The sequence below is a fragment of the Urocitellus parryii genome, chromosome 3 (assembly GCF_045843805.1).
Source record: "Urocitellus parryii isolate mUroPar1 chromosome 3, mUroPar1.hap1, whole genome shotgun sequence".
NCBI lineage: Eukaryota > Metazoa > Chordata > Mammalia > Rodentia > Sciuridae > Urocitellus > Urocitellus parryii.
In genome coordinates this window covers 216,877,965-216,899,397 of record NC_135533.1, presented here as the reverse complement: position 1 = coordinate 216,899,397, position 21,433 = coordinate 216,877,965, and the positions used below count along the sequence as shown (strand labels likewise).

At 58.8% G+C, this 21,433-nt stretch overlaps 1 protein-coding gene across 1 annotated transcript; it reads right to left on the bottom strand.

The window, feature by feature from the left end:
* Nucleotides 1-24: 24 nt before the first annotated feature.
* On the bottom strand, nucleotides 25-21,334 carry Lonp1 (lon peptidase 1, mitochondrial). Its single transcript, XM_026404357.2, has 18 exons — nucleotides 20,915-21,334; nucleotides 17,492-17,580; nucleotides 16,684-16,803; nucleotides 12,626-12,857; nucleotides 10,828-10,889; nucleotides 10,288-10,417; nucleotides 9,848-9,931; nucleotides 8,694-8,914; nucleotides 6,452-6,590; nucleotides 5,479-5,657; nucleotides 3,614-3,701; nucleotides 3,219-3,341; nucleotides 3,020-3,136; nucleotides 1,813-1,953; nucleotides 1,557-1,722; nucleotides 882-1,099; nucleotides 636-800; nucleotides 25-374 (listed from the first exon to the last, which is right to left on the bottom strand). The coding sequence occupies exons 1-18, from the start codon at nucleotides 21,332-21,334 to the stop codon at nucleotides 192-194; spliced, it is 2,877 nt and encodes a 958-aa protein (XP_026260142.1). The 3' UTR covers nucleotides 25-191.
* Nucleotides 21,335-21,433: the final 99 nt, after the last annotated feature.

The window sequence follows — 21,433 nt, the reverse complement described above, 5'->3', positions numbered from 1 at the left end:
ACACAGAAGCAGGTAGCCAAGTGGTCCTGGAAATGCTCTTTAATCATGATCGCACCGGTCTGCATGATCAAGCTATAATTGAGGACCTGGGACCCAGGTCACCTGGCCAAGCCAATGGGTGGGTGGCTTTGCTGCCAGGCCCAGCGTCCTTCCCCAAGCATACAGTTCAGTCCAGGCTGGGCCTGCTGCCATCACCGCTCCACAGCCAGGGCCTCGGCCTGCTGCCCAGGGCAGGAGAAGGCGATGTCGAAGACCTCCCGGTAGTGCTCCACGAAGTGCACCTCCAGGCCCTCGGTGATGAAGGCCGCCAAGTCGTGAAAGTCCTTCCTGTTCTCCGCGGGCAGGATGATGCACGTCACCCCAGCACGCTTGGCCTGGAAACAAGGATGCTGAGTGCCAGGTCCAGGACCCTGGGCTCCCCACAGCCTAGGGAGGTGGTGGTCCCTTGTTTCTTGGTCATCTGGGACACACCCATACCCCCCTGCTCCACACCAGCCCCACCTCATGATACCCCACACCAATAGGGACTGTCCACTGTCTTAAAACAGGGCTGGAGGACCAGCTGGGACAGCCAGCTCAAGTTGGGCTCTGGGTCCAGGGGGCCGGCCTGTCCCGTGGAGGGTCTGGGAACTCACTGCAATCGTCTTCTCCTTAATGCCACCAACAGGCAGGATCTTCCCTGTGAGGGAAACTTCACCAGTCATAGCGAGGTTCTGCCGGACAGGCTGATTCATGGCCAAGGACAGTAGGGCCGTGACGATGGTGCAGCCAGCACTGGGGCCGTCCTTGGGGGTGGCACCCTGGTGGGAGACATAGGTGGGCAGGTGGCCACTGTTGAGGGTGGCAGGAGGGGTCTTGGGGTGGTAGAGGGGAGAGCTCACCTCAGGCACATGCAAGTGGATGTGGGAGGTGACCAGGTACCCATTGCTGGGGTCCTGCTGCATCAGGAAGGCCCTGGCGAAGGTGTAGGCAATGCGTGCGCTCTCCTTCATCACCTCCCCCAGCTGGCCCGTCACCTCCAGACTGCCATCCTGGTCCTCCTTGTTGCCCTTGAATGGTGGCCGCCTCAGGGACGTTTCAATAAACAAGGTGGATCCTCCTGGAGGAGGGGGTGGAGCCTGTGAGCACCAGTGGGTCCTGAAAACCTGCCTCTGCAGAGCACTAACAGTGGACCCAGCCTGAGCAAGCAGGGTCCTAGTCACTGGGAACCTCCTTTGCACAGCCCAGAACCTGCACCCACCCGTGGCCAACCCCGGCCCTCTCTGCCCAGGGTTATGAAGACTCCCCCCCAGTAACCAGTGCTGCCCTCAGCTGGCACCCACAGGCTGCCCTGCTGCCAAGTATAGCCCACTCCCCAGCTCCCTGCCCTTAGGTCAGGGTGGGCTCAGACTGGGGGCCGCCCCCACCCTCCCAGGTGTCACCACACTGCTGGCTGCCACACCTTTTTTCTTGCTTAGCTCCGAATCCCTGGGCTTTGTTCCACATGGTCCCTCAGGGGGGAGGTGTTCAAAGGGATGGTGAGCTACAAGCCCTTGCAGCCCTGGGGTCCAGCTCACCCATGGCGGTCCAGGCCAGGCCCATGACCACACCCGGCGGCGTCACATCGTACATGCGCTCCACTGTGAACACGGGCTTCCCCACAAAGTCCTGCAAGTTCTCAGGGGTCACCTCCACAGACTCGGCCTCACCGCTGACAATCTTGTAGGCCGACTTCCGCAGCACCTGGGTGGACAGCAGGGTGCAGGTGGGCGGTGCGGGGTGGAGGGGCAGAGCGGGGCAGGAGCAGGGCCAGTGGGCAGAGTCGCTGCTCACCTTCTCTACCTGCTTCTGTAGGTTGCGGACGCCACTCTCCCGGCAGTACTGCTTGATGAGCAGGGTCAGCACATCTGAGGACAGCCTGGCCTTGCTCTCGTCCAGGCCACACAGGGTGCGGGCCTGAGGCACCAGGTACCTCTACAGGAGGAGTACTGTCAGGGCCCAAAGTGGCCCAGGACCTCAGGCCCCACCTACCCACCTGGGGCCTGGCTGGCAGATGGGACCAGCAGGCACTAGCAAGCGGGGTTGCAGGTGCCTGGCCCTGCAGAGGCCACATGCCCCCGTCCTGCCCTTCTTAGGCTACTGCATCAACACAGACCCTCTTGCTGTCCCAGTCACCCTGTGTGCCACTCCCTACAGGAAAGCCAAGCCCCCGGGTCCCCTGGGGTCACCCCACCACTAGACTTGAGTCTGTGAGGCTGCTGACTGCCCGCCTCAGTGAACAGGAAGATGGGGTCACAGGTTCCAAGGTCACCCAGAGCCCAGCACGGCTCCCGTCACACAGTGGCCCTAAGCTCTGGCAGTGTGGCCTAAGACATCTGAGACACAGGGCCAGAGCCACATTCATCCTACCCCGGGGTTGGTCCCTAGACTCCTGAGGGGTCCTGTGTGCCTGTCCTCCAGCCCCAGACACTGAAGGCTCAGCAAGGCAGGGGGAGGACACTGGGGGTGGGGAGGGGAGAGGCCCCCCCCCAGCCTTTCCAGAAAGCAATCGGAGATCCTGCTCCGGGTGGAACCAGGCGCCTCAGAGGCCACTGTGCTGCTGGGGACCACCCAATCTAGTCTATCAAAGCACCCAGGCCTGGGCCAGAACTCCCAGCGTGACACCAAGAGCAAGTGAGCACACTTCCTGCACCCAGTGGTCTCTGGCAGGCAGGCATCTCAGTGTGACCTCAGGGAGGGGACGCTAGAGTGGCTCCCGCCACGGAACAGCGTGACCCCGAGGCAGGAGTGTTCCAAGGACACCTGTGCCTGAATTCCTTTCTTGCTTTCTGGCCTCATCTACCTTCCGCTGCGCAGTCCACAGTGCCCCTGCCCAGGGCCACATCCGCCCTGCAGTCCCGTGAGTGGACTTCTGCAAAGCGGGCCACTGCAGGCACCAGGCCCAGCAGCTGGCGGCACTGAGGTGGGTTTGCAGAGCCGAGACCCAAGCAAGGCAGCTCCTGCCTCTGGGCCGGAGGCAGCAGGGACGGCTGGCCCTCACCTCCGCAATGGCCAGTTTCTCCTGGGCCACGTAGCCAGACACGTTGATCATCTCCATGCGGTCCCTCAGCGGCTCGGGGATGGTCTCAGTGATGTTGGCCGTGCAGATGAACAGCACCTGGGGAAGGTGGTCAGGTGCTGCCACTCCAGGGGGCCTTGCCAGCCCCTGCCCCGCGAGCCCCAGGCAGCAGGACACGCACCTTGGATAGGTCCACAGGCACGTCCAGGTAGTGGTCCAGGAAGTTGGCATTCTGCTCCGGGTCCAGCAGCTCCAGCAGTGCTGAGGAGGGGTCCCCCTGGTAACCCCGGCCTATCTTGTCCACCTGGAGTGGCAGAAGGCAGGTGGCACTGGCACTTTGCCCCACTCCTGTGCCACTCAGGACAGCAAGGGACAAGAGGGACACCTTCCCTCTATCAGAGCCAGTGTCACTGAGACGGTCCCAGTAGGGTGGATCCCCCACAGTGACAGCACTCCCTGGTCTGGGCACCCGGCACCCTGCACCCTGCACCCTGCACCCTGCGGCATGTGTGCCGGGGAGTGAAGGGTGGGCCGCAGCACGGCCAGGGCGGCTGGAGGGCGAAGCCCGGCACACACCTCGTCTATCAGGACCAGGGGGTTCTCCGTCTTGGTCTTCTTCAAGCACTGGATGATCTTCCCGGGCATGGCCCCCACGTAGGTCCGCCTACAGCGGGGGGCACAGCTGGGTCAGGAGCCCAGGAAGGCCCCAGGGCCTCAGCACACCCTGCACTCAAGCAATGAGGAAACCACCAGCCGCCGCCGCCGGCAGCAATAACACGCAGTCACCCCTGACCTGCCTCGCACCTGAGCCGGAGACGCAGGTTCTCCAGCCAGACACGAGTGGCCTGGACCACAGGGCTCCCTGGTCCCCCCAGCAGCTCACAACTCCTACCCATCCCGGCGTGGCAGACCAGCCCCGTCCGAGTCTTCCTAAGGGACAGCTGCAAGGCCAGCTCTCCAGGACCTCACTACAGGACACGAGGCGCGTCCCCAGGCCTAGCCACAGCCCGGCGCCTTCCCTCCAGGGGCTTCCTGATAAGCTAGCTCCTTGCTCTGCCTAGGGACACGTGAGACAGGAGTCCTGCGCGAAGGCCCAGCAGGGCAAAGCCCAGGGAGGCAGAGGAGGATCATGGGGCACAGAGACCCCACCTGCTGGGAAGGGGAAAGCGGGCGGGGGTGCCGGGAAGGCCTCGTGGGATAGGCAAGAAACACTCAGGGAGAGGCTCTGAGCAAAGGTGGAGAGGGAGCCAATGGGGTCTGGAGGAGCAGCTCTCCAGCTGAGGGCACGGCTCACGCAAAGGCCCTGAGGCAGGACCAGGCTGGCGAGTTGGAGTGAGGAAGTGCTGGGGCAGGGGGAGGGGGCAGGGAGGGGACAAGACAGGGTACAGGCCTGTGGTCCTCCAGGAAGACTTGGGCTTTGATCCAGAGGGAGGTGGGAGCTGTGGAGGGCTGTGGGCCTGCTGCTATGATGACGTATTTTAGCCCAGCTATCAGTGTCCTGTCCTTGTCCTTGTCCTTGCCTTGGAACCCAGACTGACGTCGTCACAGAAAGCCTGCCCTTCTATCCTCAGCCCCGCTTGTGTCCTCCCCTCCACCTCAGAGGACGCCCACTGGCTCCTCTGCTCCGCCAAGGTCTCCTCACCCCCAGGGAGTGGCCTCTGCCTTGCAGGCACGCCCAGGAAGGGCACACTCAGCCTCCTGGTACCCGCTCCTGCAGCCTGCTGTGGCTCCTGTCCCCTGCTTTCCTAGAGCCCCCTGCCCCGCAGGGAGGCTGCCAAGCATGCCCATGAGCCTCGGCAGCCAGACATGTCAGCACTGGGAAGAAAGATGTCACCTCCTCCACAGACTTGACTCTCTTCCTTGCTGTGGTGTTGGGGATGGGGCCCCAGGCCTCACGCCCACCAAGCTCTGTAAACAGCGAGGCCGACCTGGAGCACACGCTTGGCTCGCACCAAAGCTACAGCCGAGCTTCTCCAGAACCACCGCCTAGAGGCTGGGGTGGCAGGAGGCCCTCAGAGAAGGCAGCACCCTCACTGCGCACCCAAGGCCACAGCATGCAGTCACTGGACACGGTTCCAGCCCCAGCCCTGGGCCTGAAGGCAGGAGAGAACAGGCAGGTGCTGTCTCTAGCACCTGCGACTCGGCCCCAGCTCCCTGGGAGGCGCAGCTGGGCAGGGCGCAAGGCTACCCAGGGACTCTGCCTAGAGACCAGGGCACCAGGGCGTGGGATGCCAGGACACCAGCTGCAACTGCGGGGCCTCCGACGAGCCTGGCCAAGAGCCTCCCAAAGAGCCTTCCCGGGGGGAGAAGTGGGCGTGGGGCCAAAGCCCCCAGCTGGACTTGGGGGACCCGCCCACTTCCAGACACACTCTGGCGGCCACCCAACAGGCAGCCAGGGGGAGAAGCGCGAGGTGAGTGCAGGGGAGGTGCACCAGGCCCACCTGTGCCCCTTGATCTCTGCCACGTCGGTCATACCCCCGACACTGAAGCGGAAGTACTCGCGGTTCAGGGCGCGGGCGATGGAGCGGGCAATGCTGGTCTTGCCCACGCCAGGGGGGCCGTAGAAGCAGAGGATCTTGCCCTGGGTGGAGCCGCGGAGCTGGCTGACGGCAATGAACTCCTGCAGGCAGAGGGGGGCTCAGCGGGGCTTGGCCTCTCCCCAAGCGGGTGAGCAGCTCTCCCTCCCCGTCTCCCCAGTGCCTGGGATTCAGGAGGGCGCTGGGCTTGTTCCAAGGGCTGGCTAGAGCTGCCATCAGCCCCAGGAAGGACAGCACTTCCAACTGGACAACCAGGTGCCAGACTACAGGTGCCCAGAGGCACAGCAAATCTGGCTACACCCACCCCATACACCCACCTCCCTCCGGCTCCTGTTCTGTCACCCCTCCTGTCCAGCTTCTGTTGCCCCCAGTACAACTTTTATCCCCGTGACAAATCCATGAGCCCTCCACGGTGGCGGGGCCAGTGGCCCAGGGCCCCCGCCCCTCAACATCACTAGCCTCCACCAGCACCCTCAAACCCTTACCAGGTGGCCCTCAGAGCACAGGGCCACGAGACCATGGCAATCCTTGCTCCCCAACGTGCCCTGGGCACCCCAACCAGGTACCCAGGACGAGGGCCAAAGGTGCCTGGTGGGGGCAAGGGCCAGGAGCGCTGGTGTGACGTGTCCTCTAGAGCCTACCACTGGACACACGGGCTCTGTGGTCACATGGCAGCAGGTTTGGGGTGGGGCCTGGCGAGGGCAGTACTGGCCCAGGAGAGGAAGAGGTCCCAGCTGGCCGCCTCACCACGCTCAGGGCCCTCCCAGCCTCCAGGACTGAGCCAAGTCAAGTCCTGTCCCTTATAAGTCCCCGTTCCTGGAACTCAGCCTTGGCATCAGACCAAGAGAGCAGTGGGGCCCCCTGTTCCCGGCCTCACCAGGATGCGCTTCTTGACGTCCTCCATGCCGTAGTGGTCCTCCTCCAGCACTGCCTGGGCGCGGGCCAGGTCCAGGTTCTCCTTGCTGCACTTGCCCCAGGGGATGGACGTGAGCCAGTCGAGGTAGTTTCGGGTGACACTGCCACGACAGAGCCTGGTGAGTGGGGTCCCAGTGCCCTGGCCTCTGCTGCAGCAGCCGCACGGCTGTACGGGTCCTTTATACCCCATGCTGTGCCCACCATGGGTGATGTGGGCCCACACAGGGCAGTGCCCCTGGGCAGTCAATGCCTTGGAAAGCCATCGTGGTGGGGACTTAGGGGTCTCTCTGCTCCTGGGACAGGGGCCCTGCCTGCTCTACTTCTCAGCCAAACACTGGATGCGCAGCAGAAGGGCCTGAGATCTAATGTGCATCACAGCCACGTTGACCTTCTTGTGCCCTCGAGGCCAAGACTGAGGGAGATGCACAGAGGGGACAAGGCTTAGGACGGGGGAGAAACTGGACCCAAAGCTTTGGGTGGAGGAGAAGGCCAGGGTTACTGCAGGCTGGGAGGGCCACCCAGACTGACCCGGAGCTGGGGCTGTGCATCTCTGGATGGCAGCTGCCCTGGGCCATGAGCACGTGGGCTGGGGGGAGGTGGAGACCTCTTAACCTTGGGGAAGAACTGCCATCAAGGAATGAAAGGTGTTGGGTAACTTAGGAACGTGCTGCCACAAAGACCACCCTCTGGGGCACGGGGTGCCCAGATCAATGGCCCACTGGGCCCCACGCCCGGGGGATTCACATAAGGACAACCAAGCCCAGTGGGAGGACGTCACCAGGCAGTGCCACAGCCAGCCTCGGGCTGAAGGAGCCTCAGGAAGGGCCCAGCCAGGTCAGCAAACAGAGCCCCAGAGCCCCGCAGAGTCTGCCGCGCACACTGGCGCACATCCGGAAGGGAAGGGAGCTCCAGGCCTGGAGGGCTGGTCCCCAAGTTTCCAAAGCCCCTAGGAGGACACAGCACTTGCAGGGGGACAAATGGCTTCCAAAACATCCACCCCCACCTCCACCTGTGAAACATGCCGCCTCCCAGGAGTCCTGCAGAAGGGCCCCAGAGGGGACACTCTGGGCCATCTGAGACCCAGTGTCACCAGGGGTCCTTAGGAGTGAGGGAGCAGGAGGTCAGAGCCTAGAGGACTCTGTGCTGCTGGCTCTGCAGATGGCGACGGGCCCAGGAGCTCCTGGAAGGCTGGGGACTCTAGGAGCAGGAAGAGGCAGGATGCAACTCTCCCAGGGCCTCAGGAGGGACCAGCCTGAGAGACCTCCACTGGACTCCCGCCCCAGAACTCAGATGGTGTGCTAGGTCTTCTTAAGGCATTGTCATCTTAAGGGACTGTCACAGCAGCAGTGGGACATTTAGATGCCACCCCAGAAGCAGGAGTTGGGTGCTAAAGCTCCAATGCCTTCCCAAGTGTTCCAGGCCAGGGGATCTGGCCCAGTAACCAAGACCCCCAGGACTGGGTGCCTGCCTGGGTCCAGCCGCCTCTGAAGAGCTGTCCCAGAGCCTCCTGTGATCCCAGAGCCTTGGGAGGCCGAGGCAGGACTGCCAGGTTCAAGGCCAGCAACAACTTAGGGAGACTGTCTCCAAAAAATAAACAGGTCTGGGAGAGAACTCAGCTGTACCATGACCCTGGGCCCAATCCCCAGTACCACGGATGAGAGCTGTCCCAGGGCCTCAGCCCGGCCACCAAGCCCACTGACACGTCCTTGAGGCCAGCCTCTCCACTCCTGGGAGCAGCCTGCTGGGAAGCTGGGTTCCTGGGCCACGGGCAGAGGGAGCTGTGCAGGGAGGGGCCAGGCAGCGCGTGGCAGGCATGGGTACAGCGTGGGCTCCTCGTGGGCTCCTCCAGCCCCGTAGGCTTTCCCCACTTGCGACAGTATTCGAGGAAACAGGCCCGGCAAGGCCAGGGCCACAGGAAGACCTGGCCATTTCCTGGCTGCTCTCAGGGGACAGAAGCAGAGGTGGTCTTGGGGTAATGGCTCTAAGCCAGGCACCCCTGCCCTCAATCCTGTGGTCACCTCCCAGCCCAGGGCCCTGATCACCAAGCCCCAACCTGCTCATCTGTACAATCAGGGAGACAGTGGCAGTTCCAACCGGGACAAGGAAAGCGACACACCTGGAGCCTCTCCACACACTCTGTGACAATCTACCACAGACACCACCTCCTGGCCCACCCACTGCTGGGGATGGAAGGCGGCGCTCACTTGAACTCCGACGAGTGGTTGTCCAGCAGGCCCAGCTTGCTCAGCTCCTCGTCCACCACGTCCATGACGTGCTTGGGCACCACCAGCTCCTTCAGCCGCTCACGGAACTTCTCTTCGATGGCGTCCTTGTCCTCCTTCTCCAGGCCCAGCTCCTTCTTGATGATCTTCAGCTGCTCCTGCAGGAGGTACTTGCGGTGGGTCTGCTTGATCTTCTCCTCCACCTGCAAAGACACGGGGGGGGGGGTGAGGGGGGGGTGAGGGGGGGTGGGACTCAGGGCAGCGGCAGGCGGTCCGCCCGCACTCAGGACTCAAGAGCTCGAGTGCCAGCCCCATGCCATTTCTCCTCTGTGCACGTGGTGCTGGGGTGGGACCCAGGCCTGGCATGTGGCAGGCGAATCCTACACTGAGCTGCACTTGTCAAGACTTGGGGTCTTGCTATGCTGCCCATGCTCCCTTTCCCCACAGGGGCACTGCCATGCCCAGCCCCTCCTGTGCTTAACCCGGTGTCCCCCAGCGCAGCTCCTGGTGAGCACTGGTGCCCCAGGAAGGCTGGCTGGCTGGCCTCCCCGCTTCTCAGACAGGGCAGAGGCCTGCGCTGCAGCTCAGCCCACCGCCTACTGCCCTGCTTCCTGTGAGAGCTGCCCAATTTTCTAGGCTTCCCAGATCTAGGCGGGCGTGAATTCTACTTAAAACTAAGTGGGAAAAGCGGGTCACACCAAAACACCACCGGGGCTCCAAGAGCGACGTCCAGACCAGCCAAGGATAGGCTCCAGGGCCTCTGAGGACCCAGCACAGGTACAGTCTGGTCCCTCCCAGCCTGACTCCCACCTGCAGCCGGCATTGGGGGAGCAGCGTACAGAAACTCTCACGAGGACTGGGAAGACCTGGGACAGACCCGGGACAGACCTGGGACAGCTCTCATTCTCTTGGGCTCAGGACTCTGGGACGGTTTCACAGGCCAGAACAATAAAAGGCCCGAGAGCTTATAGACCTTGAGTCAGAGTCGGCCAGGTGCAGTGGCGCCTGAGTTCCTAGCGACTTGGGAGGCTGAGGCAGGAAGATCAACTGAGCCCAGGAGTTTGCGACCAGCCTGATGACTCCCTCTGATGACCCGGTCGCCCGTCTTCCCCGGGGCAGCCAAGCCGCTGGCTCACCTCCCGCCCGAGGCGCTGCTGCAGCTTGCTCAGCTCGAACTCCTTCTTCAAGAGGGAGAGGGCCTTGTACAGCCGCCTGGGGATCTGCCGAGAGAGGGAGGACAACCTCGTGGTCAGGAGTCGGCCTGCGCACGTGCAGGGTAGCGACAGCAACACCCCAGAGCTGCCAAGAGAGGGAGGAAGCTGCCCACACCTCCCCAACACAGCAGTCTTGAAAACGCCTTCCCGACAAGGCCCGGGGTCTGCGGCCACATGCCCAAGACGTCCACAGAACGGCAAAGGCAGGTGACACCTGAGGACATGACTGAAGGCAGGCTGACTCGCCAGTGGCCCACATAGACCCACAGAGCCTGCTGACCGCAGTCACCTCACAGTGCTGAGCCCGGAGGCTGCCCGGCGCCCAGCACCGCACGGGCACAGCCAGGCAGGAGGTCACTCACGTTGGTCTCCTCCAGGACATCCTGCAGCTCGTGGGACTCGGCCCCAGTCAGCGCAGCACCCATGTCGCTCAGGTAGATGGGGTTGTCCACCACCCTCTGGCCTGCCTGCATCATCTGCAGCACTGACTCCCTGCAAAGGACAAGGGGGGACATGGCCACAGCAGCCAGGCCTTCACCCTCACTGCACTGTTGTCCCCAAAGAGGCCTAGGCCTTCCCGTCCTACTGCCTAGTGCCGCCCCTCCACGGCCAGAGCCAAGACGGCCTGCTGTGCCCCAGCCTAGAGCTCCTGAGGCCCCCTGCAGCAGGGGGTGATCCGCCCTCTCCTCCAGGAGATGAAAGCACAGGCTCCAGGACACTCCAGGAAGGGCAGGAAGGGGAAACACCCCAGGTCTCAGGTGTAGGGTGTCCCCTGCACAGAGCAGTCCCTGTGTTCTGCAGGATGGCCCTCTTGGAACGCCCCTGCCCCTCACTGCATAAAAGGCCTCAGGCAAGCCCAGCGTGACCCCAGGGCACGCCAGCCACTCACGTGGGGGACAGACCTGTAGAGGGGGTTCAAAGCGATGATGTCACGGATGGTCTTCACAATCTCAGCGGTCAGGGCCTGGTGAGTGGAGATGGGGCAGTTGCATGGGCCTGGAAGCCAAGGCCAGCAGGGGGTGTGGCCCAGGAGCCCTGTCCATCCTCCACTCCATCAGCTCCCTGTCCACTGAAGCTAGATCTGGGCTTGGAAACCAAGGAGACCCACATCTTCAGTGAAAGACGTTCACTTTCAAGGAGTGAAAGCTAAAACCAAAGCCTGTCTCCTCAGACCCCCTGAGCTTGGACCTCAGAATAGGCCACCTTGGGAGGAAAGGGTGGGGCCCATCTCGGCCTCCTGCACCTGAAGCTCTGTGCTCCTCACCCTCACCCACACTACAGCCTATACGCCACAGGCTCTCAGCCCACCACACCCTGGAACCTCGCACCAGGCTCTCTCCAGAGACAGGGACCCTCCGCTGTGGGCGTGACAGAGGCCTGTTTTCCTTCTTGCCAACTCTGGAAGCCATGGGAGGCCAGTGTCACGGCTGGAGCATGAACCACACCTCAGTTGTTCCCAAAAGGCCACAGGCTCAGAGCAGGGCATAGCCCATGAGCACACAAGTGGCCTGCAGGGGCTGCCAGTCACCTGTATGACGTCCAGCCTGGCCTCCAGTCACTGGTGTGGCCCTGACCTGAGTTTACCTCTGCAGCTCACTGGAGGCCTCCTACCCATCACCACAGCACTGTGAGGCCCGCCCGGCCAGCCCTGCTGCAGATTCCCAGGGGACACCAATACCACGATCTCCACCAATGACACCAATGCCACTGCAGCAGAGCCACTAGCCAAGCTTTTTTTTTGTTGTTACCAAGGACTGAACTGGGCTCCAGCAGCCCAGGGGTGCTTAGCCACCAAGCCACATCCCCAGACCTTTATTATATTCTAATTAGAGATAGGGTCTCACTGAGTTGCTTAGGGCCTTGCTGAGTTGCTGAGACTGACCCTGCACTTGTGATCCTCCTGCCTTAGCCTCCGGAGCTGCTGGGATCACACCACGGGCAGCTTAAATGAGTTTAAATGAGTGTAAGTAAGTTTTCACCTCCTGTCCTCAGCCACAGCAGGTCACTGAAAGGCCGTTTCCACCAGCATGGGTCTCAAGGGCCTCACGTGGCTCTGTGCATGGGTCTGTCTACCCAGGCCAGCACAAGTGCAGCACCCACAGCCAACAGCACCGGTTGATCCCGCACTGCTAGGAGGAGCCCCGCATCCTCAGCAGAGCCCCAGGGGACACAACCACAAAGGGCCCAGACCATCCCTTGTGGCCCCACCTGGCTCATGCTGTCCTTAGGGAGGCAGCCAGTGACACGAGGCACACCCCTAGAGTCACATACACCCCAGGCCTTTGATTCGCTTGCTAAATGGCCCTGCCCCCAGGGACATCAAAGGCTGGCTCTTGGCACAAAGAAGGCGGCAGGACTGTCAGGGTCTGGGGTCTGGGGTCCAAAGGCTGATTCTTTCCTATGGAGCAGCCAGGGGTCCCCTGCTTGGAGGGTGGAGCGGGGACAGAGGTGCTCTGGTGGAAGCTGGAGACTCCTGCAGGGTGGACTCGAGCTGTCTGGACGCGGGTCAAAACCTGCCCCCCATGAGAGGAAGGCCTGGCTCAGCCTTCACCCTCTGGCCCAGTTCCACCTGAGGCTGCTGGGAGGAGCGTGTGCTGCTCACTCCAGGGCGGGCCTCCTGCGGGCCTGGCCCAGGGGCAGGCAGCAAGTCCTGCCCAGGTCACGGGGCTACTAGAGGGAGACCTGCACGACAAGACTCACTTTGACTTCTTCAGTGACCTGGAAGTCCTCGTGGACGACGTTCTCGACCTCCACCATGAGCACCCCACTGGAGGAGTCCAAGGTGGGCTCCGGCGCCACCTCCAGCTGGGGCTTGGTGCCCAGGTCATCCTCCGCCTCCTTCTTGCCCCGCTTGGGCTTCCGCCGGGGCTTCTGCTTGTTCTCCACCTCCGGCTCCTCTGGCTCCACCTCCAGCTGCCTGTTGATATGAATCCTGGGAAGGGAATGAGGTGGAGGCGAGGCTGAGGCAGTGAGCCCAGCACCTCAGTCAGAGGCAGAGTGGACACAGGCTCCTTGTGCTAGAGGCTGAGCTGCTTTCTCAGAGGCCCAGAGACAGCCCAGGACATCCGAGGGAGTCAAGCCCCTGAGTCTTCGGGATGAGATGCCAGCTAGCAGGGCACAGGCCCCTCCCCAAGGCCATGCACCGTGACCACGCCCCCGCCTGTTAGAGTCTGTAAACAAGTCTGGATGGCGCCTGGCAAAATGCCAGAGGGAGTGGTTTGTGAAGTAACGCCAGCAAGCCATTAAGTGTGGAGACTTCTTATTGGCTGACTGCTGTATCTAGTTTATGTTAATTAGATAAGCTGTGTGGACTGTATAAATACCTCTGTTGTCCTACAATAAGCGGCTCCCACTTCTGCTGTATAATCTACACAAGTTGTTCCTCACCCCCCAGCTATCTTGCTGCAGCCAGACTGCGGCCAGTACGGGGAGCCCCGGGACACTCGGGGGTAAGTGATGAAAAAAAGCTGCCCGTCCCTAGATAGGACGGGAGCAGATGGACGGGAGCAATCTGCTCGTCCCTAGGCAGATACGGCGAGAGGAAAAATGGCCATTTCGAGAAAATGGAGAAGACTGATACAGTATGTTTGTGTCTTGTTTTATCTTGAAATGTTGTATTGTCTTTGTGATGAAAATATGTAAGGGGTGAGAAGTAAATTGATAAGGGAAAGAGGCACCCCAGTGGAACCAAGAGCAGTTAGGGCATGTGTTGATGGAAGCCCAGGAACTCTAGTCAGAAAGAAAAAGTTCAGAAGAAGAAAGATTATCAGGAAAAAAGTTGCAGCAAAAGGCTATTACTGAATACTTTTCATTACCGGAGGGTGCGTGAATCAGAATCGGGGCAGTGGCTGCTACGTGCGCGAGCAGGTCGTGGCGCAGCAAGTAGTTTCCAAGCGGCGGCAGCCGGGAGCCCAAACCTAGACCTGACCTGGAGGCACAGTCTCGCAGGCTCTTGCTCTGTGCCCAGTAGCAGTTTGAGTCCGGGACACTCCCCGGGGCCATCTGGGGCTGCCCAGGATGCTACAGCTGGTAGCAGAAGACGTCCCTGATGTTTGGTCATTTTCAATGCCAATAACTAAACTACAATGGTTCTCCCACACCTGAAGGCTGATGAGTAATGAGCACTATTAAGGCTTATTTCAAATGTAAAAAACCTTGAGATAATGTACTAAATTTTCCAGAAGTTTGTTTTCTTAGTGCCTGCTGGAATACTACAGGATTTTCTTTAACATCATTGCTGGAGTTCCTGCCTTCGTCCCAGTGAAAACGAGGGTGGAAGAATTTCCAGTGTTGCCAAAAACCAGAGGAGACTTCGGCTGAGAACCAGACGAGACTTCGGATCAAGCTAGCTGCCTGCAGAACTTACCTGGACTGTGATTTACCTGGACTGTGAATTAATCTATTGAGACACTGCTTTACCTGGACTGAGACAACAAACTGTAATCTACAACAAATTGTAACTCGGTATCTTTGCAAACGATGTCATTGCTGGTATAATTTTTCCAAGGGCTTCTTGCATGGAGCCATCAATTGGCTTGGTATCGTGGCATTTTGTATCCTCTCCTTCTGCTTGTAACAGATTATTTATGGTGTTTGTGTAAAACCCACTATGGTCGTTATTTAAATTAAACAAAAGGGGGAAATGTTAGCGTTTATAAACAAGTCTGGATGGCGCCTGGCAAAATGCCAGAGGGAGTGGTTTGTGAAGTAACGCCAGCGAGCCATTAAGTGTGGAGATTTCTTATTGGTTGACTGCTGTATCTAGTTTATGTTAATTAGATAAGCTGTGTGGACTGTATAAATACCTCTGTTGTTCTACAATAAACGGCTTCCACATCAATCTACACAAGTTGTTCGTCACCCCCCAGCTATTTTGCTGCAGCCGGACTGTGGCACCCGCCCAGGGGTTTCTTCATTCCCTTCCGACTCAGATTGAAGAGCATCTCTGCAGCCACCCCCAACACCCCCTTCCATAAGAATGCAGTGTGACTCAGAGCTTCTGTCTGTCCTCCCTCCTGTGCCCACTTTCTTCATGCAGCCTAGCACCAGAGACAGGCCCTCAGTGTGAGATAAACAGAAATAAGCCTTTGGCCTTGAGGGTCTCTCCTCCGCCACACTGGGTAGTAGCAGTACCTTCCTCAGAGGGTGGCCTGAGAGCCTCCTGGGATGTAGTCAGAGCCTGGCTGATACTGGGCCCCTGACAACCAGCCTCTGATGTGCCTAGGACAGGCCCCAGGGTGCTGGGCAAACCTCAAGCCTCAGGGGCTGGCAGGCCTGCTTCTGTAGGGTTCCCTGCTGCCCCTGGTGTCCCCAGGCAGCTGGTCCCACCCCCACACGGATTTATCCCTTGCATAAAAGGGCGCAGCCACGCACATCCTCCCGCCAGAGACTGAGAACACCCAGCAAAATAACCCTGACAGCCTACGGGCGCAGGCGGTTTCCTCTGCTTTGATTCATTTCCACTGCATCTATTCCTTCCCCTGGCCCAGGAATCCCTCCAGGGGCAGAAGCAGCAGCTCATCCCTACCCCAGGAGCAGAGGACAAGGGCCTGGGAGCCTGTGGCAGTGGGACACCTCCAGCTTGTCTCAGAACCAATGCCTAGTCCTTCCGCTGACACAAGAAAAGCCTCTCTAAGAACAGGGAGGGCCCAGGGCTGGAGAGGCAGCTCAGCTGGCAGAGGGCCCTGGGTCCAACCCCAGCACCACCAAAAAAGAGAGACACACACACACACAGAATAAGGAGAACAAGGAAGACTCCAGGCTCAACAGACTCTAAGAGGGGCCCCACAGGTGGCTTTTTAGAAACTCACTCGCTGAGACCTTTCCCACAGGGACCCAGGTGCAGGGCTCTGAGGAGACGCATGCTCCAGAAGGATGCTCCCGGAGCACACCAGCCTGTTTTTTTTTTTTTTTTTTTTTGGAGGGGGGGGGTAGGTACCTGGGATGGAACCCAGGGACATCAACCACTGAGCCACATCCCTAGGCAGGCTAGCATCTTTTTTTATTTTTTAGTTGCATGCAATATACCTTTATTTTGTTTTGATGTGGTGCCAAGGATCAAACCCAAGGTCTCACACGTGCTGGGCAAGCGCTCTACCGCTGAGCCACCACCCCAGCGCCACCCCTCAGCATCTTTTGACCTCTTGATTGATCAGCCAAACTTGCAATCCTCCTGCCTCAGCCTCTCAAGCTGCTGGGATTACAGATGTTCTTGAGTGACTGGCAATGACCAAAAGGCTAAGCAGGTTATGAAGGTTTTACGTGCTCCTCAACAGGATACAGGCAGGTGCTCCTACTGAAAACCCATTGCTGCAAACGTTAAGCAGGGGCTGGGTGCGCTCAGTGGTGACGCACTTGCCCAGATGTGCAAGGCCCTTGTTCCACCTTCAGCAGAACCACACACTCTCACACTCACACAACCATGGACAGAGGCACTTTAAGCTGGGGGCCACGTGTATGTCCGGTCAGAGAAGTGGTGGAACTTGCCAGCTATGGGCACTTGCTGGTAGGTACAGGCCTAGGCACCTGGAGGAAAGGCTCTCCCACCTGCCAGCATCTGAGACAGCTTGCTACTCTCTGGGGTGACAAACCTCAGCCTTTGTCCACTGCTTTGCTCTTAGTGCTTATAATGAATCTGCATAAGGCTGATTGACAGGGTGGATCCATGCAGGGACTGGGCACTCCAGGGCTGCTCTTTGTACCTGCCTCATCTGCAAGGGTCCCACATGACAAAGCCCCTTGCTGGTCAGCTCACACACCTTCTGTGTCCTGTGACGATCATGCGCAGCTTATCTCCAAGGTCCTGCATCTCGTGGATCTGGGCAAACGTCCCCGTGTGGTAGATCTCCTCCAAGCTCTCGACCACATCGGCCTCATTGCTGAGGGACAGCAGAAAGGTGCATGAGCCGAGCTGCAGGGCGCACAGCGTCAGGGAGGTGTTGGATAGAAGGGCCCTGCCAGCGCCCTGCCGCCACTTTACAAACAGTGGCCTGGGGCTAGGGCATGGCTCAGTGGCACAGCACTTGCCCAACACACGGGAGGCACTGGATTGGAGCCTCAGTACCACATACTAAATAAAATAAAGGCATTCTGTCCACCTACAGCTAGAAGAAAAACAATTAAAGCAAAAAGCAGAGTGGCGCCCTGGGCTCCCACAGGGTGACCTCCACAGGGCAGCTCCTCGCCAGCTCAGAGCTGAGGAAGGGCTCTCTTCCACTCTCCTTTAACTTGGTAGAGCCCTCCGGCTGGCTCGGCACTCGAGCAGCCTCCCAGGTGCCTTTTAACACTACAGGTCCTTGAAGCTAGATCCCTCATCTGGACAGTTTGCAGAGATTCCCTGCTCGGTGCTAGGGTGGAGCCAGGCGCGGCCAGCACTCTACACAGAGCCCGGGAGCTCAGTGCAGGAGCCACCAGAGTCCTCAGCTGCGACTAGAGAGGCATTCTGCCCAGCCCTTAGCCGGGGCTCCTCTTAGGTCAAGGGGAAAGGTCCACTCTACACAGCAGGACTGCAGGGAGCCAGGCGCCAAGGCCCCTTCAACAAAAGAATGAAGGAAAAATGCCACTTACTTGTCATCTCTCTTTAGAAAGACGCCGACATATGGCTGGGCAAGACGGACTTTCCTTCTCAACAGCTCAACCAACTTCTTATTTTTAACCTAGCATGACAACAACCCGAGTGAAATGCAGGGCAGGTCTTCTACTGACACTCGACAGTTTTACTCTCTACGGACATGCTAACCTGATTCAGGACACTAATCAACATGGTCCAGGAATCTGGACCAAAAGGACAGGGCTGGGGTTACTGGAAGGGGATGGGGCAGAACAGTATTACCTAGTGTAGTGGTCCCTCCCGCGTTTCCAAAGAAAATTCAGGGGCTGGGACTCAGTGGTAGAGTGCTTGCCTAGCATATGTGAGGCACTGGGTTTAATTCTCAGCACCACATATAAATAAATAAAATAAAGGTCCACTGACAACTAAAAAATATTTTTAAAAAAAGTATTAAAAAAAGTTCAAAGTAGACAAATGACCAGAACCAAGAAATTGCTTTAGCATCCCACTCAAAAAGCTGTTTCAGGGCTGGGGCTGTGGCTTAGTGGTAGAGCGCTCCCCTAGCACATGTAAGGCCCTGGGTTCAATCCTCAGCACCACATATAAAATAAAGGTATTATGTCAAATACAACTAAAAAATACTTTTTAAAAAAAGCTGTTTCGGGCTGGGGATGTGGCTCAAGCGGTAGCGCGCTCGCCTGGCATGCGTGCGGCCAGGGTTCGATCCTCAGCACCACATACAGACAAAGATGTTGTGTCCGCCGAGAACTAAGAAATAAATATTACAAATTCTCTCTCTCTCTCTCTCTCCTCTCTCACTCTCTCTTTAATAAATAAATAAATAAATAAATAAAGCTGTTTCAGTGGCAAAATGTCTGAGTTTGAAAATCATAACCATTCTGTTTTTCTTAATGTCAGGACAACATATGTGGAGGTCAAACGTGGCCTCTGCACAGGCCACACTCTCACAGGAACTACCTCCTCATCCACCTGTGCTAGTCATGTTCATACCCCAGAACCACAGCACTCTTAGTGCCATCCCAGGGGCGGGCCAGGGCTCCACTGTCCTCCAGGAAACATCTGGCTGGCAGGGTGCAGCCATCTGAGACTCAGCTGATTCCCTCCACTCATTCCTGGCCAGATCTTACTTAACGAACCTTAAGCTTTAACAGGCACCAGAATCAGTTGCAGGACTGCTTAAACTGTCGGCAGGGCCCCAGCCATGCAATTTCTGATCCAGGAGGCCTGGGGTGGGCCCCAGAAACAGCGTTTCAAACTGACTGCCAGGTGACACTGAAGCTGCTGGCCCAGGGACCACACCGAGGACCAACAGAGGCTCTTGTCTTGTGGTGGGAACACCCGACTCTGTAGATTTATTTTTTTATTTTTTATTTTTTTGCAGTACTAGGGATTGAACCCACTGGTCCTCTACCAGTGAGCAACCTTCCCAGTCCTTATTATTTTCTAGGGCAGGATCTCACTAAGTTGCTGACGCTGGCCTCAAACTTGCAATTCTTCTGCCTAAGCCTCTGAGTAGCTGGGATTTCAGGCAAGACTACCACATCCAGCTTAGACATACTTTTTCTGGAAAGAAAGTGTGTAGTATCCAGTAAGAGGATGCAAGACCCCAAAATTAAGACAGGCTGCTCCACATTCAAAGGCCACCAATCAGGAGAGAAGCTATTAGAGCAAGTAGTATTAACTACAAAATCGAACATAAACAGATTTGCTAACAGGTTCAGAAATGTTTACTGGGTCCCAAAAAAGCCACCCCAACTTCTCCCCTGCCATCAGCTGACTGCTACACCCTCCACACCTATCTCTCCATCCCCGTGGCAAAACCCTTGTTATTTCCAGGGTAACACGGACAGAAACACTGACGACCAGGTCTCCCAATGCAGTCCACAGTGACTTGTTTGGCCCTCCTGGCTAGCTCCAGATGGGCACAGGACTTTCCTGAGGAGTCATCTCTCTGCTGGGGTACTGGGGCAAAGGGCATCTGTCATTATGGGGTGGGAGGCAAGCCTGGTGAACAGTCCTGGCCCCAGAAGCCTGGGAAGATAAGGAGGACAGCTGGGGGTGGGGTCAAAGCTGGGCCGGAGGCCTTCAGGGAGGAGTTCTGAAATGTCACCAACATCTTCCATGTGCACCTGCCACGGCACTCGGAGGAGTTGTCACATAACTTCTAACTTCCTCTGGGTAGCAAACTGCAGCAGCAGCATCTCACTACTGAGGCAAACTAAGCGCCAGACACAGATCCAAGTCCTTGACACAGAACTTCATATAAGTCCGACAACAGCTCCAGCAGTAAGATGCTACTCTGATGTCCATTTCACAGACAAGAAAATCAAGGCCTTGAAGAGTAACTGGAAGAGTAGTGGGACCAGAATGACTCCTTGGGGTCTGGCTCTGGTGTGTGCCCCAGAAACCATTACTCAACATCAAGGAAGGGTCTTGAAAAGGAGCTCAGACACACAGAATTGGAGGGGGGCTTCATCTGTCCCTCCCCACTCATGGGCTGCTGCCTCTCTGCACTGCCCTTTCCCCTTCCAAGGGATCCTTGGGATTTATTTATTTATCCAGACTCTGGAATGTGAACGCAGAAGCTGACTCACTGTGTGACCCTGCTTACAGGATTAACTGATAACCTTTCTCCTCCCTGGACTTGAGCTCCCACTGATTTTAAAGGGGAGGGGGTGGTAGGTGGGGGAGAGGCATTTGGGTTCTTCCCACTCTGAAAGCTGAATGACAGGGGCCTCCTGCAGTCACTGCTTTCTCCCTCTTACATCACCCTGCTCCTTCCCGCCCCCCTCATGGCTCTTCCTCTGAAAGGACCAGGTTTACTGCCTCTTCCACCTCCACATCTGCTCCTCAGGCCAGATGTTCACCGCTGCCTTCCTCTGCCTGCCCCGTGGCAGTCATCAAGAACACTGTCCTCCTTCCCCTCCCTCAAGCCTCTTTACCATTCCTCGCTCTATTATTCCTGGCGGTCAATGCTGCTTATTTCATCCTCACAGAAGGTCACTCCAAAGGCCGGGAATCTAAAACTACCTGACAGAGCACAAGCAATCAAGAAATGGTTGTGTAACGAGGAAATGAATTCTGATCCCAAAGAGGTTCCTAAACTGTCACCCGAGGGAGTTACAGAAGAGTAAGCAGGCTGCAATACTGCCTCTGGTCTGCCCGGCCTTCCATCACCAGGGCTCGAAGGGAGTCCTAAGTTCACGGAGCCCAACTCCTCTAACAAACCCAAGGAACTCAAAAGGGTGAGGCATTTGCTCAGGAGCACCCCACCGGTGCCGCGCGGACGGGACTCCAACTGCAAACTCTGAAAAACTTCGGAGAAAGTTCTGCGGCCTGAGGGCGCTACGCGATCCCTCGGTCCAACCTGTCACTTGCAGAGGTGGGGAAACCAAGGCCGAGGCGGGGGCTCCCATTACCTCGATGATCTTGATAAAGCGCGGGAACACGGGGTTGCGGGTGATGGCGATGAGCGGCAGGTGCGGGAACACGTCCGGGATCGTCATGGGCGTGAGCGCCGTTATGACCGGACCTTCCCCGGCGCCTGCACCGCCCCCTGCGCCTTCCTCCCCGCCCCCGTCGGCGGCATCCTCGCCGCCCGAGAATGCCCCGCTGCCGCGGCTGTTCGCTTCCCAAAGCCCTCGCCACTGGCCGGCGGCTGCCGGGCCTCGGCCCCAAAGCGCCCAAGGAGGCGAAGCGTCGCAGGCCCTCCGGCCTCTGGGCAGCCACGCGCCGGCCGCGGTCGGGCCCCTCCCCCCGGCGGCGGCCAGGAGCGGCCGGCGCAGAGCCCAGCACCGCGCCGCGCGCCACAGCCGCACGTAGCCTGTGCTCGCCGCCATGGCCCGGCCATACTGGGGGCGCGCGGGAGTCGCGTCATTTCCGCTCTCCGGGCCGCGGCGCACGTGACGCCTGGCGCGTGCCGCGGCCCCGAGGAGGGC

Coding starts and splice junctions, on each gene's coding strand:
- Lonp1 (XM_026404357.2), bottom strand. CDS start 21,334: ATGGCGGCGAGCACAGGCTACGTGCGGCTGTGGCGCGCGGCGCGGTGC. Junction 8,915..9,847: donor AGCAGCGCCTCGGGCGGGAG/GTGAGCCAGCGG, acceptor GTGTCTTTGCAG/GTGGAGGAGAAGATCAAGCA. Junction 3,342..3,613: donor CCCTGGTCCTGATAGACGAG/GTGTGTGCCGGG, acceptor CTGCCACTCCAG/GTGGACAAGATAGGCCGGGG.